The following is a 13,390-nucleotide window of genomic DNA, read 5'->3' as shown; positions in this document are numbered from 1 at the left end:
AATTAAATTAAATATATTCTACATATACAAAATAATGAAAATAAAAACTCACAATATAAACAAAATCTCAATATAATCAAAATAAATATGAATTGGATTTCAATTAAATTAAATATATTCTACATATACAAAATAACGAAAATAAAAACTCACAATATAATCAAAATAAATATGAATTGGGTTTCAATTAAATTAAATATATCATACATAGCAACATAGGGTTTAGAACTTACTTGAATTGTGAAATTTCACAATAACAATGAGCAAAAACAAAGAGAGTAGCTGGCCACACCGCCACACGGCGGCGATGACGACAGCACAGAAGCACCCCATTGGCGGCAGCAAGGGAGGAAATGGAGTTGAGGGTTTGAGGGAGGGGGGGATTGAGTTTAGGGATGGCAAAAATCCCCGTGGGGGCGGGTCCCCATTGGTTCCCCGACCCTAACGGGGGGAGATTTCGGGGCCAAACGGGTATCGGGTATGGGGATCCCCGACGGGTATGGGGAGGGGATGGTATTGGCGTCCCCATCCCCGAACCCGACCCGAAAATATATATGTTTATATTTAAATAAATAAATATATAATTATAATATTTATGTTTAACCCTAAGTTAACCTCCCTTTCCTAATTCTTCCTAATCTTCTCTGGATTTTCATATCGATGTGATTTTGAATAGTTGAGTTGAACTTTATAGTTAATTTGAATGTGTTTAATGATAATTTAATATGAAACTTAATGTTAAAATGTATGATAAATATTTTTTATGCAAAAAAAATTGGGGATTCGGGGCGGGTATGGGGGATAGTCCCCCGACGGGGACGGGGACGGAGATTCCCCGAAACCTATTAAACGGGGATTGGTTCGGGGATGGGGGCGGGGATGGAGAGCGGGGACGGGGATGGTATTGTCATACCTGGCCCCTACCCGGCCCGTTGCCATCCCTAATTGAGTTGGGAACTTAGGGTTGGAGGAGAAAACAAAAAAATTAGGGGTTTTAGAATGGAGGAATCGGGTCTGTGAAGAGAGGGATACGCTGGCCTATTTGTTTTTTATTTTATTTTTTCAAACCTGGCCCAAAATGACGTCGTTTTGGCCAGGTCATTTAAAAAAAATTCCCTGGGCCAAAACGATGTCATTTTGCCCAGGCTGTTTTAAAAAAAAGAAGCCCGCGCGCAGCCTTCTTCTTCTGCTTGCAAACCCTTTGGTTCTTTCAGACATTTCGTCGACCACTTGGTGTGCAGCTCCAAGAGGTCGCACCAGCAGCTCCAAGGGTTGGAGGAGAAAACAAAAAAATAAGGGGTTTAAGAATGGAGGAATCGGGTCTGTGAAGAGAGAGGGATACGCTGGCCTATTTGTTTTTTATTTTATTTTTTCAGACCTGGCCCAAAATGACGTCGTTTTGGCCAGGTCATTTAAAAAAAATTCCCTGGGCCAAAACGATGTCATTTTGCCCAGGCTGTTTTTAAAAAAAAAAGCCCGCCGTAGCCTTCTTCTTCAGCTTGCAAACCCTTTGGTTCTTTCAGACATTTCGTCGACCACTTGGTGTGCAACTCCAAGAGGTCGCACCAGCAGTTCCAAGGGACCTCTAAGCTTATTTCCATGGCTTCCAAGAGGTCGTGCGACTCCACTGACCCCATTGTGGCTCTGCCTCTGTCTTTGGTGTATTTGTTAATTGGTTTTTCAGTATCTTAAAGTGAAGATTAATGTTGATGGCTGTGGTTTTTAAATACATTTTTCCTAATTAGACAATGAAGGTTATGTGTTGTGAAAATATCGACCGCAATATACCAACATGCAGTATACCTCAATTTGTTGGTCGGTTCACAGTTTGTCCTTTTAGCATACCACAATATGTCGGTTAGTTCATGATTTAATTGAAAAGTTGCGGTAACCGAACCGCAAACACCCCTACTTGAAGATATACTTTGGAGTATGTCGTCGATGCAAAGCTTCTCTGATTCGGACTCTCTGACAGGTTTTCTTGTTGGAGAGAGAAGAGGGCTTCGGTCACTCGAATAAGATGGTGGTGGTGTAAAAATTGATTTGCCTTTGGTGGTGCAAATCAATTTTTAGGTGTGTACTTTTTGATTTGCATCAAAATATATAAAGGAAAAATGGTGGTGGTGTGTGTGGGATAAAAGAAAGACAAACAGAAAAAGAAAAGGGTTTACTTTAAGCTTTCTCTTGTGATTCTTCCACGGACCTAAGATAATAATTCTTCCTGCGAATCACAGTTTGACACATATACAAAAATAATTCATAAAAAACACACAAAAAAAAAAAACCTTTTGTAGACATTTCACACTCCTATTGGCAGGAATGTATGAGCTTCTACTTACATAATGGGCTCCCTAAGCCACCTCCTTAGACAAATTTTAAGAAGGAATTGGGAACATACAACTCAACCACATGCTCCCTATCCATCTTCTAAAGTATGGAGACCTTTAGAAGCTCCTAAATATGAGGAGAAAGAAAGGACTCGTAGTGGCTCCCTATAATTTAATGCTGCTTTATTTAATGAGTATTTCAAATCTTTAATTAATACTAACTATTATATATATATATATATATATATATATATATATATATATATTTTAATAAAGATGGACCAATTAAAAAAGAGTTATAGCATTTATGACTCTCTAAACTAGAAAGCATTATTGGAGTTTAAATTTGATACAGAGCTTCTAAAATTACTTTTATATGTTTTTAGCTAAAATTTAACTAAAAAATAGAGAGCATAATTGTAGATGCTCTTAGGGAGCCCATTGTGGATGCAATAACTTATTCCCAACAACTAACAGCTGAATTTAATTTGTTTGGATTAGAAAGATGGACCAACTAGTTCTTCGTTTAGTGCTACTTTTGTTTCTAATTTTGAAATTTTGAGAGCGATCATAAGTTCAAGTCTCCACATCAAATTGATAAAAAAAAAAAGAGAGAGATAGAGCAATATCTTAGACAAAAAATCTTGCACAATTTGTCATGAAAAATATCTTGGGTTGTCTCCCTTTCATGGGCCCAAGAAAATTAGATAGAATGGTCAGCAGAAAGAAAATGGGGGAACCCTTGAGAACAAAAAATATAAATAAAAAAGGAAAATGCTAGAGGCACCAACTTTGGGCACCAACTTGCTCACCAACTCTCTAATAGAGCGTGGGACCCGTTGTATTGGCGGGCTCCACCTCTATTAGAGAGTTGGTGAGCAAGTTGGTGCCCAAAGTTGATGCCTCTAGCACCATGATCGGTTCATAATTGTATATCATTTTGTACCCTTCTAGCTTATGATTTGGTTATGTTTTTGAGTTAAACTTGTGCTTTTAATCCTTTTTGTGTTTATCTTTCAGTTCATTGAGCTTTAGGTAATAATGATGGCTTTAGAGAGCATAATTCATGCAATTCAAGCATGTTAAGGCCTAATTTGGATGAATGGATGAAGAGCTTAAAGACAAACTCATTTTGGCTACAGCCCCCTGCCAGTCCAGTTCCGTAGGTCACATTGCAAGCTTTGTTTCAATAACCTACATAGCTCGAATGAGGCCACATTCTTCATGAAAGTTGTTCCAATTGGTGTGTACTATAACATATCCAAAATTCAGCCCCATTGGATAAATCTGGAGTCCGTTACCTAGCAAACACAGAACCATGCTCAGGATGGATTTTTGTCAGCGAGCAAAACGAGTTAGCAATTTGTTTTGGCCTTAACTTCCTCCTCCGAGCTTGGATTGGGCCAATACTTGTATGGCTGGAAAGAAGACATTCTGAACTTCAATTTCGAGTGCTTAAAGTCCTAATTTGATTAAGAGAAGCCCAAGTTGTAAGCCCTTGAAGTTGCTTAAAGTGCTGGTTGGATGCTTGGTCATGGTGAGCTAGGTATGAGCTATCATTTCTGGTTGGAAGCTTGGTCATGGTGACATGAAGATGAGCTAGGGCTGCTGGTGGGATCTATTGGTGAAGTGCATCAACCAATTCAAGATTTTCTAATACAAGTGCATCAACCATTTCAGATTTTATAAAACAAGTGTTGTATGCATTAGCCATATTGAATTCAGATTTTCACTTCCCCTAGGCCTATAAATAGGGAAGTTCTCTAAGCTTGTAAACACACCCCAAGGGGGGGAGCTCTCAAACACTTCTCTAGAGCTCCCTTCCCTTCTCTCCCTCAAATTCTCTTAGTTTCTCTTTCTAGTTTTCAATTGTTATAATGAGATCTTTGTTCTGAAATTTTCCTTTAAGTCTTTCCAAGTTCTACTTTAATTTTCATTGTTATGTAAATTCTTTTCTTTAGTTTCAAGTTTGATTAGTTTCCAAGTTTCAATTATGATTTTTGTTCTTATTCATTATGCTTATAAGTTAATATGCTAGTTTGAATGATTGATCACCATTTAGGCTTGCATGTTAGCTATCTTGGTTTGAATTAAGAGTAGACACCATACTTTAATTCGAATTGAACTATGAATAGGAAGAGTATGTATGGACATTCGACAACAGGGATTAGATACATGCTTGGTTGTTTAAATTGTTCTTCTATGCTTAATGGGTTCCTAATGCTTAATTTTAGGTTAGACAACAAATGATCAAATTAGGGAATTAGGAACACAAGGTTATGACCACACACCATGGCTTAATCATACATTAGCTAGAATCAATCCGTTAATCTAATTGAACTTGGGAACTTATCTGCTTGAGTTAGTTATTTTCTTTCTTCCTTGTTTTATTTATTTCCCTTCTTTTTCATTTCTGTTTTGTGTAGGGAAAATGAATTGAATCATTCAATCACCAATCCTCGTGGGATCGACCTCGCACTTACATACGCTATACTACCGAACGGCTCGTGCACTTGCGAGTATCACAAGTTGAGGATGCAGCTGAAATCCACACAACACACCACCCAATAAAAAATACTAATATTCTATGCCGATGACACACTGTCTTGTCGCAAAGTTAAGCATACAACAGTGCATGGTGGCATCCACAAGGTAAGTTTATTTAGTCATTCAGGAAATGAGGAAAAGATACAGTCCTCAGCATTCAGGACCCAAGTAGTGTCGGTTTATGTTTTTCATTGATGCATGCAGGACATTATTACACACATTTAAATAAAAGTTCAAACGCCTATTGGCAGGACCTAACTCAAAGCATGGAGGTCCCTCTCTTATTTGAGCAAAGACCGAAAGACAGTCTGGCATAAAAACTCATATAATTGGCACTGGATCAATAAAATGTGAAGCAATTTTATCCTTCACCACTTTACCAACACGCGTGTAGCCATCGTCACCTTTGTAAAGGAGATCCATCACTTTTGTTAAATTAAGAACTCTCGTTAGGACAGCCATTGGTGCTGCAGTTGGTCTGAGAAACTCCTCGTTTATGTCCTTCCACAGATCCACCACTTGCTTGTTCAAAGCATCAAGTGCCTCTTGCTCCGACACCCCATATTGCTTCATGTAGCAATCAATACTACAAGCAACATGGCCTCTCTCTTTCTCAAACTGCTTATAGAAATTCAAAATATTAATTCGGTAATATTATAGAAAATCAGATTGTGATTCTTACTACTACTGCTAACACCGATGTTGTTCCCAACTTAACCACCAACAAAGTCTAGTGTGAGTTTTTATCATCAAAGGCCATGATGCTATTAGTTGTGGAACCACTTATTATATATAGTATTTTATTTTGTCAAGTTTTCGATATGAAACTTTGCATTTTAAACATGCATACCTAATCTAATAGCATGACAAGAATATTTCATACCTTGCTTGTGACAATATCATCCATGAACCTACAGAGGGTTGCGGAAGCTCTAACAATTTTTGGGTCATTGAACAGCCACTCAAATGTCTCCTTTGTTACAATATCTCCCATGCCAAGTAAGGATACAGTTGAAAGCATGGGGTAACCAGTAGAAACTATTGCAGCATGTAGATACTCCTCCATGGTTGGGGTGTATCCTTCATTGAACCATCTGGCCTCCTCAAAGTAAGCTCGGGCTACAGCTTTCAACTGGAGGACATAACGTTATAGCTAGATAATTGTGGAAGAAAATAATTTAAATATATTATAAGCAAAAGTGTATATATATTATGTACATACAGATTCCTTTGCATAATAAACTTGGTATGATCTTCCATCCTTTGCAATATCTTCCTCAATTTCATCGACAACATTCAAAAGGGTACGATAAAATATTTGCATATAGTCTGGGAGTTCATCTATGCAACTCATATCCCACCTGAAAATTTGATAAACCATTCATTCATCTCAAGCTTATAAGTTGGCTTATTTAGGAGACTTCTGCAATTACAATAAATCAGCTCTAAATTCTTAAAAAGAAAATTATGATTTCAAAGTAGTACCTCTTAATTGCTGCAGTAAAGATCTCAAGTTCTTCAAACGTAGCATATGCGTCGTAGGTATCATCCATCACTGATACCAGGGCAATCACTTTTGTAAGAAATTTTCTTACTCCGACGTATCGGGGTTCGAAGTATACTCCGACCACCCAAAAGTACAACTCCACGATCCTGTCTCTTGCATAAGGCAGCTTCTTTTCAAAGTCTACTTCTTTCCACCACCTAATGAGCAATAACATTAGCTGTATATGTAACTTGAGTAAATATGCTCACATTTACAATTAAAAGAGAGACTTACCTAGTAATCTCACTGAGCTCCTTTTTGTGCAAAGACTGAACAAGATTGAAATCTAACTTTGCAAGTTTCAACAAAGCTTCATTGTGTGAAGCTTCATCTTGGTAGATTGACATGTAACGCCTGGCACATACCCTCTCTAGATCTTTTCGCAAAGGTCTCTCCAAGGCTTGAGTGATTTGTTCTGCATGTTCGTAGCTTCCATGAGCTTTTGCAGCAGAGTCAAGGTGAGTGGTGGTGAAAGCAAGAGCTTCATCTAGTATTTCTTCTCCCCGTACGCCTAGATGCCCAGCTTCATAAAGGCTTAGCATCCCCGGAACATCAGCAATTAAGCATTCCTTGAAGCTGCCATTTTCGTCTTTGAACTTGTTGAACACATCTGCTTGATTGACATAAAAATGAACAGGCATTAGTTGGCCAAAATCAGTCACATTACACTCCACTACATTATAATTTGTTGATTAACTTACCACATGAAACCTTATATCCATGTTGTCTTAGTAGCCGGAAACCAAGAGCAACGTTGTATAGATCTCCATCATCACTAAAGTCATGGTCACGAAACGCTGCATGCATACGCTCCAATGCTTCTTCAATTTCACTTTCAAAATGGTATGCCACGCCAAGGCGCTGGATTGCATCAATAAACTTGAGCTGATGTGAAAAGTCACCTGCACTAGTTGTGAACACTTCCCTCCTCACTACTTCTTTCAGCTCATTAACTTCTTGTTGGTTCCGGGCATTTGTTATCTGCGGCCAGTAATTAATTAAATAAGCAAAACATGAGTGAAATTTATTTTTTGAGAAAAATTAACATGAAATATAATGATAATTTGCATGAGATTACAACGTCTTGGGAATCATAGTTGAGAAACCGATCACCCCAAATGCTTGGTGGGAAGTTTGCTGTCCGCCGAATAATTTCAGGCTTGGCATTTGGTGATTGAGCTGCAGCACAAACTTGGATAGACATGTTTTTTTATAGAAAAAAAAATCAGACGGTGCACTTATTAGTACGGTTTTGTTTTCTATATGCTTAGAGCTTTGCTATGAAAAACATGGATATATATAGGCAAGGGGTTGGGATATAAGATTATTGCAAAGCAATAATAGAATCGTGCATAGCAGGTAGAATTTCCACATCAACAAGGACAATGCTTGCCTCCTGAAACAACAGGTGTTTCTTTTATCTCATCTTTTCTCTTTTATTCTTTCAACTCCTTTAGCTCAAGTTTTTTTTGTTGGTTTTCTTTAACTTGGGTTAGTTTTAAGGGGGAAAAGACGAAGGCAGGGGCGGTGCCTTGGGCTTGGTAGGTAGGCTAGTATAAGTAATATTATTATAAGAAATAGATATAATATATAGGTTAAAATAGTAAAAATATTAAAACGTTCTTCTTCCTCCCTCCGCTAGCTGCTTATTACCCTCTTTCGTCCTTCAACCTTTTTTTTTTTTCTTTCCCTTCTTCTTTCTTTCCTCTCTCTGGCTGTTTTTTCTTTCTTTCTTTTTTCCTTCTTATAATTTAGTAATTTTGATGAAATAAAGACCACCTTTTTTCCATTTTTTTTTCCCACGATCCTCCTATCAACTGAAGATAGATCTTCATTTTATTTCCATTTTGGCTGGCTTAGTATGGTGTCTCTGGCCATTTTTTTTTTTACATTTTTGCCTGACTTGGTGTGGCTAGAATGGCACCGACAAGTTTTTTTGGTTTCACCTCTATTTAGCTTGTAAGTTTTCTCCTCCTTCTCCCTCTCCCTCCCCTCCTCCTTTCTTCAACAACCATGAATTTTTTTTTTAGAAAAAAAAAAAAAAAAACCTGCAAGTCACCCTCCCCCGCCTTCGTCTCTCTTTCCTTAACTTACCCAAGTTAAAAAAAACCAGCAAAAGACTTGAGTTAAAGGGGTTGAGAGAAAAACAAAAATAAAAAGGAAAAAAACACGTGTTGTTCGTAAAGAAGCCACGTTAGCCGTTGAGGAGGAATATTAGGACCCATGCATTGTCCAATCAACAATTTCCATGGTACCCCCTTCACTATTTTGAATGCAGGATACACACTTTTTTAACCCTTAGATGAAATCAGTTTTAATGGCTTGGATGACATTGAAAAACAAATCAACACCATCTTAAACATGATTAATAAGTAATATATTTTCTCTCCTCTCTTGTCATAAATTCGTTTGGACCTTACCCCTTTAACTAAGGACATGTGTCACTTTCTTTACACTTAAAACAATATCATTAATGTATCACATAAACTAATTTTTATTTTTCAAGTTTACCCTTATTAATATCAAAATTAAGATATAAGGCTCCTCCATTAACGATCACACTGGATCAAAGAAACTATGGTATGGACATCCAAATTAAGAGTGCTAACTCAAATTAAAACAACCAAAAATCAAGCCATTGATCCTTTCTTACATTGAATTTGAGAGTTGGACAAGTTTTTTTAGAGGACATCAAGTGGGGCATATTGACAATTCGGTACAGAAATGTTATCCACATACATCTTAGCACACTTAGCACCTTACAATCTTGGCATAATATCCACACTCAGAAAAAATTCAAAAATATATACAGCCTTGACAAATAGGAAATTCAGATATTGAACGGCCATAATTTTGATCACCGGTTAAATGGGCCAATCCTGAAAAAGAAGAACCGCCTAATGCATGAGTGGTACGGTTAACCCACCAACCAGTAAGGATCAAATGAAAACTAAGATGTTTACTCTTTGGTCCTCAATTTTGATCCTTACATTGAATTTTGAGAGCTGGACAAGTTTTTGAGAAGACATAAGGGGGACATATTGACAATTCAGTACAGAAATATTATCCACATAGATCTGAGCACACTTAGCACCTTACAATCCCTAATATATACAGCCTTGATAGATAAAGCTTGAAAAATATAATTTTCACAAAGGAATATGACTAGTGATTATATTCTTAGAAAATATGGGTTGGGATATAAGAATTTGTGTGGCAATAGCCCACTCTATTTTGTTTAAAAGTAGTCTTCGTTCTTGAAAGTTTAAGTGACAAAATCTCATGTGCCATAACCAAATTAATTTACAAATATTGAATTTAAAAGAATTCAAAGCTGTTGCAAAAATCTCGAAATACTTGGCTGAGGAAGGAGATCGAAACACTAAGTTTTTTCATCTTTCTACTGTCATTAGAAGGAGAAGGAATAAATTGGAAGGGTTGAATAATGATGATGGTGTAACTATCCAGTCCTAAATTAATAGTTAAATATTAAATTATTCAAGAAAAAGACAATTTTACCCTGGGAATATTTAAATGATTTAAGAGTTGGCTTTTTATTCAGGGAAGATTAAATAATTAAAATAATAGGAAATAAGTTTAAATGAGAAAATAAATTGAAATAAATAATCAAGTAAAATGATTTGAATTAATTAAGGTTTTTGAAAATTAAAATATCAATTAATACTAAAGGGCAAAAAGGTCATTTTTAGTTCGGGAAAGAATTTGGGGATTTGGGTGGTACCGTTGTGTAGAGCTCGACGATACGAGTTTATAGACATGCGGCACGCTCGATTCCGAGTTGTAACGAGAATTTTCAAGTTTGTCACTGTAGCAACAGTGTCGCTACAGTACCGGATGCTACAGTACCCGGGTTCTATTTATCTTATTCCTCCCTCTCTCCCACCTCTTCCCCCTTATTACTATTCATCCGCCTGGTTTTTGGGCCACCATGGCCACGTCTGGCCACCAAATCCGGCGGGACCTGTACCAAAACGTCAAGCTCGACTTCCTCTTCCTATCCCACCCCTCAGCCGTCGCCACCGCTGCACCTGGTCGTCGGAAAAAGGCCAAAACAGCTTGATTTTTGTCAAAACTTCCCAGCATTCGTTCGAATGATTTTAGGCACCAAATCTTGCGATCCAAGTATGCTTTCTCAACCTCTCGAGACGTTCTAGTTTCTGGTTGTGTTAGTTTTGAGAAATTTATGCGTTTTGGTAGTCGATTAAGCGAGGGAAGTTTGGCTGATTTTCGGCCTCCGATTCCGGCCACTTCCGTCGACTTTTTGGGGTAGGTCCAAGAACAAAAGTGGCTCCAATTGATGTCCTGAACCTAGGGTAGAAATATTAGCCCTTGATTTTGAAGTTTTCCGGCGAATGGTATCGCTTAGGACACCCACGCGCTGCCCGCGTGTGGGTACTGTGACAGAGGGGCATTGTGCCCCGATGCGATCACCTTATTGTCACGAGAGCGTAGGTGTGCTCGGATTTCAATTCTGATGTCGTTTGAGTCTCGAACGGATTTCGCCTATTGTTCGTTAATATATGTTGATCTAGGCATTCCTAGGATCGTGTAGGAATTCGCGGATCGTGGATCGGAGCCCCGGATGTTCCGATTCAATAACTTAAAATTTACGTTTTACGATAACTGCCAAATTGTGCGATCGCGAGTGATTTGACCGTCCAATCTGGACCAAACTTACATGACGTATTTTCTAAATCTTGTGGAACCCATAGGAACGTTCGGATCATAAAACAGAGGTCGTGGGCCCAACGGGCCCAGTTGACCAAATTTTGGAAAGTTTGACCCTCGGTTGATCGTGAGTCTTCCGAGGTTGTTTCACCCTTCGAAAAGTATTAGGATAACCTAGTAAACAAGTCTTAATTGTTATTTGAGTTTTATTGACTATGTCGGGTTTTTGAGATGGTTCTATAATATCATATGAATTCTTAGATTATTAGTTTGATAATTGAAGTTGTGGAATGGTTGAGTATGAGACACCTGATTGATGGGTTTTGAAAGCGAGTCTAGGGTCTTGGCTTTGAGTATTAGTATTTAAGTGGATGTTTGTCTTTAAGAGTGTTTAGTTCTTTTAATATGGAATTTGTGTGAAAGCAAGTGTTGAATTTTTATTTAAATTGTTTTCGGATCTTTATGAAATTTATGTTCAGGTGAATGATCGTTGGTTTAAAGTAGTATTATTCTCATTGATTAAAGTACCCACTACTACAAAAAGGGCAAAAGACGACCAGAAAAAGACGACGGTAACAAAAAACCGTCGTGGATAAGTGACTTAAACAACTAAAAAATGGAGATACGGTTGAGAATTTTTTTATAACGATGCACACAAATAAAAACGCGTCGTCTTATTAAAAAGCTTTTCTTTAGAGTTAAAATCTGACCAAAAAACAACGACAGCAGGTATGACAAGCGTCGTCTTTTAAAAATCAAGTGTCCTTTTTTTGGTAAAGACATGGTTGTTTTGAAAGAACTGTCGTCTATTATATGCAAAGATGACGGTTTGTTTTATAAAAAGGGTCGTCTATTATATGTAAAGACGACGGTTTTCATATAAAAAGGGTCGTCTATTATTAAGTAAAGACGACGGTTTTTTTATAAAAAGGGTCGTCTATTATATGTAAAGACGACGGTTTTTTATAAAAAGGGTCGTCTATTATAAGTAAAGACGACGGTTTTTTTATAAAAAGGGTCGTCTATTATATGTAAAGACGATGGTTTTTTTATAAAAAGGGTCGTCTATTATATGTAAAGACGACGGTTTTTTATAAAAAGGGTCGTCTATTATGAAGTAAAGACGACGGTTTTTTAATAAAAAGGGTTGTCTATTATATGTAAAGACGACGGTTTGAAAAATAGCGTCGTTTGAAAAACCTTTTACGTCGCTTTTTAAAAAACTATGACGTTGTTATGTGTGTACAACGTCATTTTAAAGAAATCATGGTTTAGAAATGAGCTCTTCGATAATCATCGACGGAAAACAAAAAAACCGTCGTTAACAATATAAATAAACATGACGCTTATTACATCTATACCATAAACCCTAAACTCTAAACCCTAAACCATAAAATATAAACCCTAAATTATATATATATGTTTAAATAATTTTAGAAAAGGGATTATGGTTTTACGGCCTAATATATATTAACCATAAACCCTAAACCCCAAAAATAAACCTTTAACCCCCTAAACCCTAAACCCTAAACCATTAAAGTATAAGTGATGTTGTGACTCATGAAAACATTTTTCTTTTTGGTGGTAATTTTAAATTTGTATAACTCAAACTTAATTTTTTAAAGCTTAAGGGGGAAGAAAATATCTCAATGACTTCATAGGAGTTGACGTTGCATTTTTTGGATTTATTTTAAATTTATTATGAATATTTTGAATTAAATAGAATAAAATATTATTAATAAAACCCACAAACCACGTCGGCATTAAGAAATTAAAGACGTTGTAAATCATAATAAACGACTTAATTTTAAAACAAACGAATGACGGATTATGTAAAGACGACGGTTTTTTATGAAAAGGGTCGTCTATTATATGTAAAGATGACGGTTTTTTTTTTAAAAAGGGTCGTCTATTATATGTAAAGATGACGATTTTTTTTATAAAAAGCGTCGTCTTTTAAAACACGCTAAAAAAAGGCCGCTTAAGTGAATTCGCGCTTGACAAATTTTCAAATTTTCTCCCGTCTTTGAAAACCTTATCTCTCATTAACAAGCGTCGTCTTTTAAAACACGCTAAAAAAAGGCCACTTAAGTGAATTCGCGCTCGACAAATTTTCAGATTTTCCCCTGTATCTGAAAATTTTATCTCTCCCTCCTTGAAACCTCCTGAGCTCCTCTCTTCTTGAAACCCTCCTGAGCTATCTGAAACACTCCATCTCTCACCTTTCTACTCCTCATACGTACCTACCAGCCATCGACGCCATCGAAGCAGCGACGCCGTC

General features: G+C 37.0%; 1 protein-coding gene across 2 annotated transcripts; it reads right to left on the bottom strand.

Moving 5' to 3' along the window:
* Positions 1–4,966: 4,966 nt before the first annotated feature.
* LOC110768307 ((-)-alpha-pinene synthase) lies at positions 4,967–7,703 on the bottom strand. 2 transcript variants are annotated; one of them, XM_088252666.1, is made up of 7 exons: positions 7,499–7,703; positions 7,122–7,401; positions 6,655–7,030; positions 6,360–6,578; positions 6,097–6,235; positions 5,758–6,006; positions 4,967–5,492 (listed from the first exon to the last, which is right to left on the bottom strand). In XM_088252666.1, exons 1-7 carry the CDS (start codon positions 7,622–7,624, stop codon positions 5,196–5,198), a joined length of 1,686 nt encoding a protein of 561 aa, XP_088108792.1. In that variant the 5' UTR covers positions 7,625–7,703; the 3' UTR covers positions 4,967–5,195. The 2 variants fall into 2 exon arrangements, with proteins under 2 accessions (XP_088108792.1, XP_088108793.1); XM_088252667.1 differs by having other exon boundaries at positions 7,502–7,703.
* Positions 7,704–13,390: the final 5,687 nt, after the last annotated feature.

Source organism: Prunus avium, chromosome 4 (assembly GCF_965620075.1).
Source record: "Prunus avium chromosome 4, drPruAviu1.hap1.1, whole genome shotgun sequence".
Classification (NCBI taxonomy): Eukaryota; Viridiplantae; Streptophyta; class Magnoliopsida; order Rosales; family Rosaceae; genus Prunus; species Prunus avium.
This window is presented reverse-complemented; position numbering and strand designations above follow the sequence as displayed.

Coding starts and splice junctions, on each gene's coding strand:
- LOC110768307 (XM_088252666.1), bottom strand. CDS start 7,624: ATGTCTATCCAAGTTTGTGCTGCAGCTCAATCACCAAATGCCAAGCCT. Junction 7,402..7,498: donor ACTATGATTCCCAAGACGTT/GTAATCTCATGC, acceptor TACTGGCCGCAG/ATAACAAATGCCCGGAACCA. Junction 6,236..6,359: donor TTTACTGCAGCAATTAAGAG/GTACTACTTTGA, acceptor TCAAATTTTCAG/GTGGGATATGAGTTGCATAG.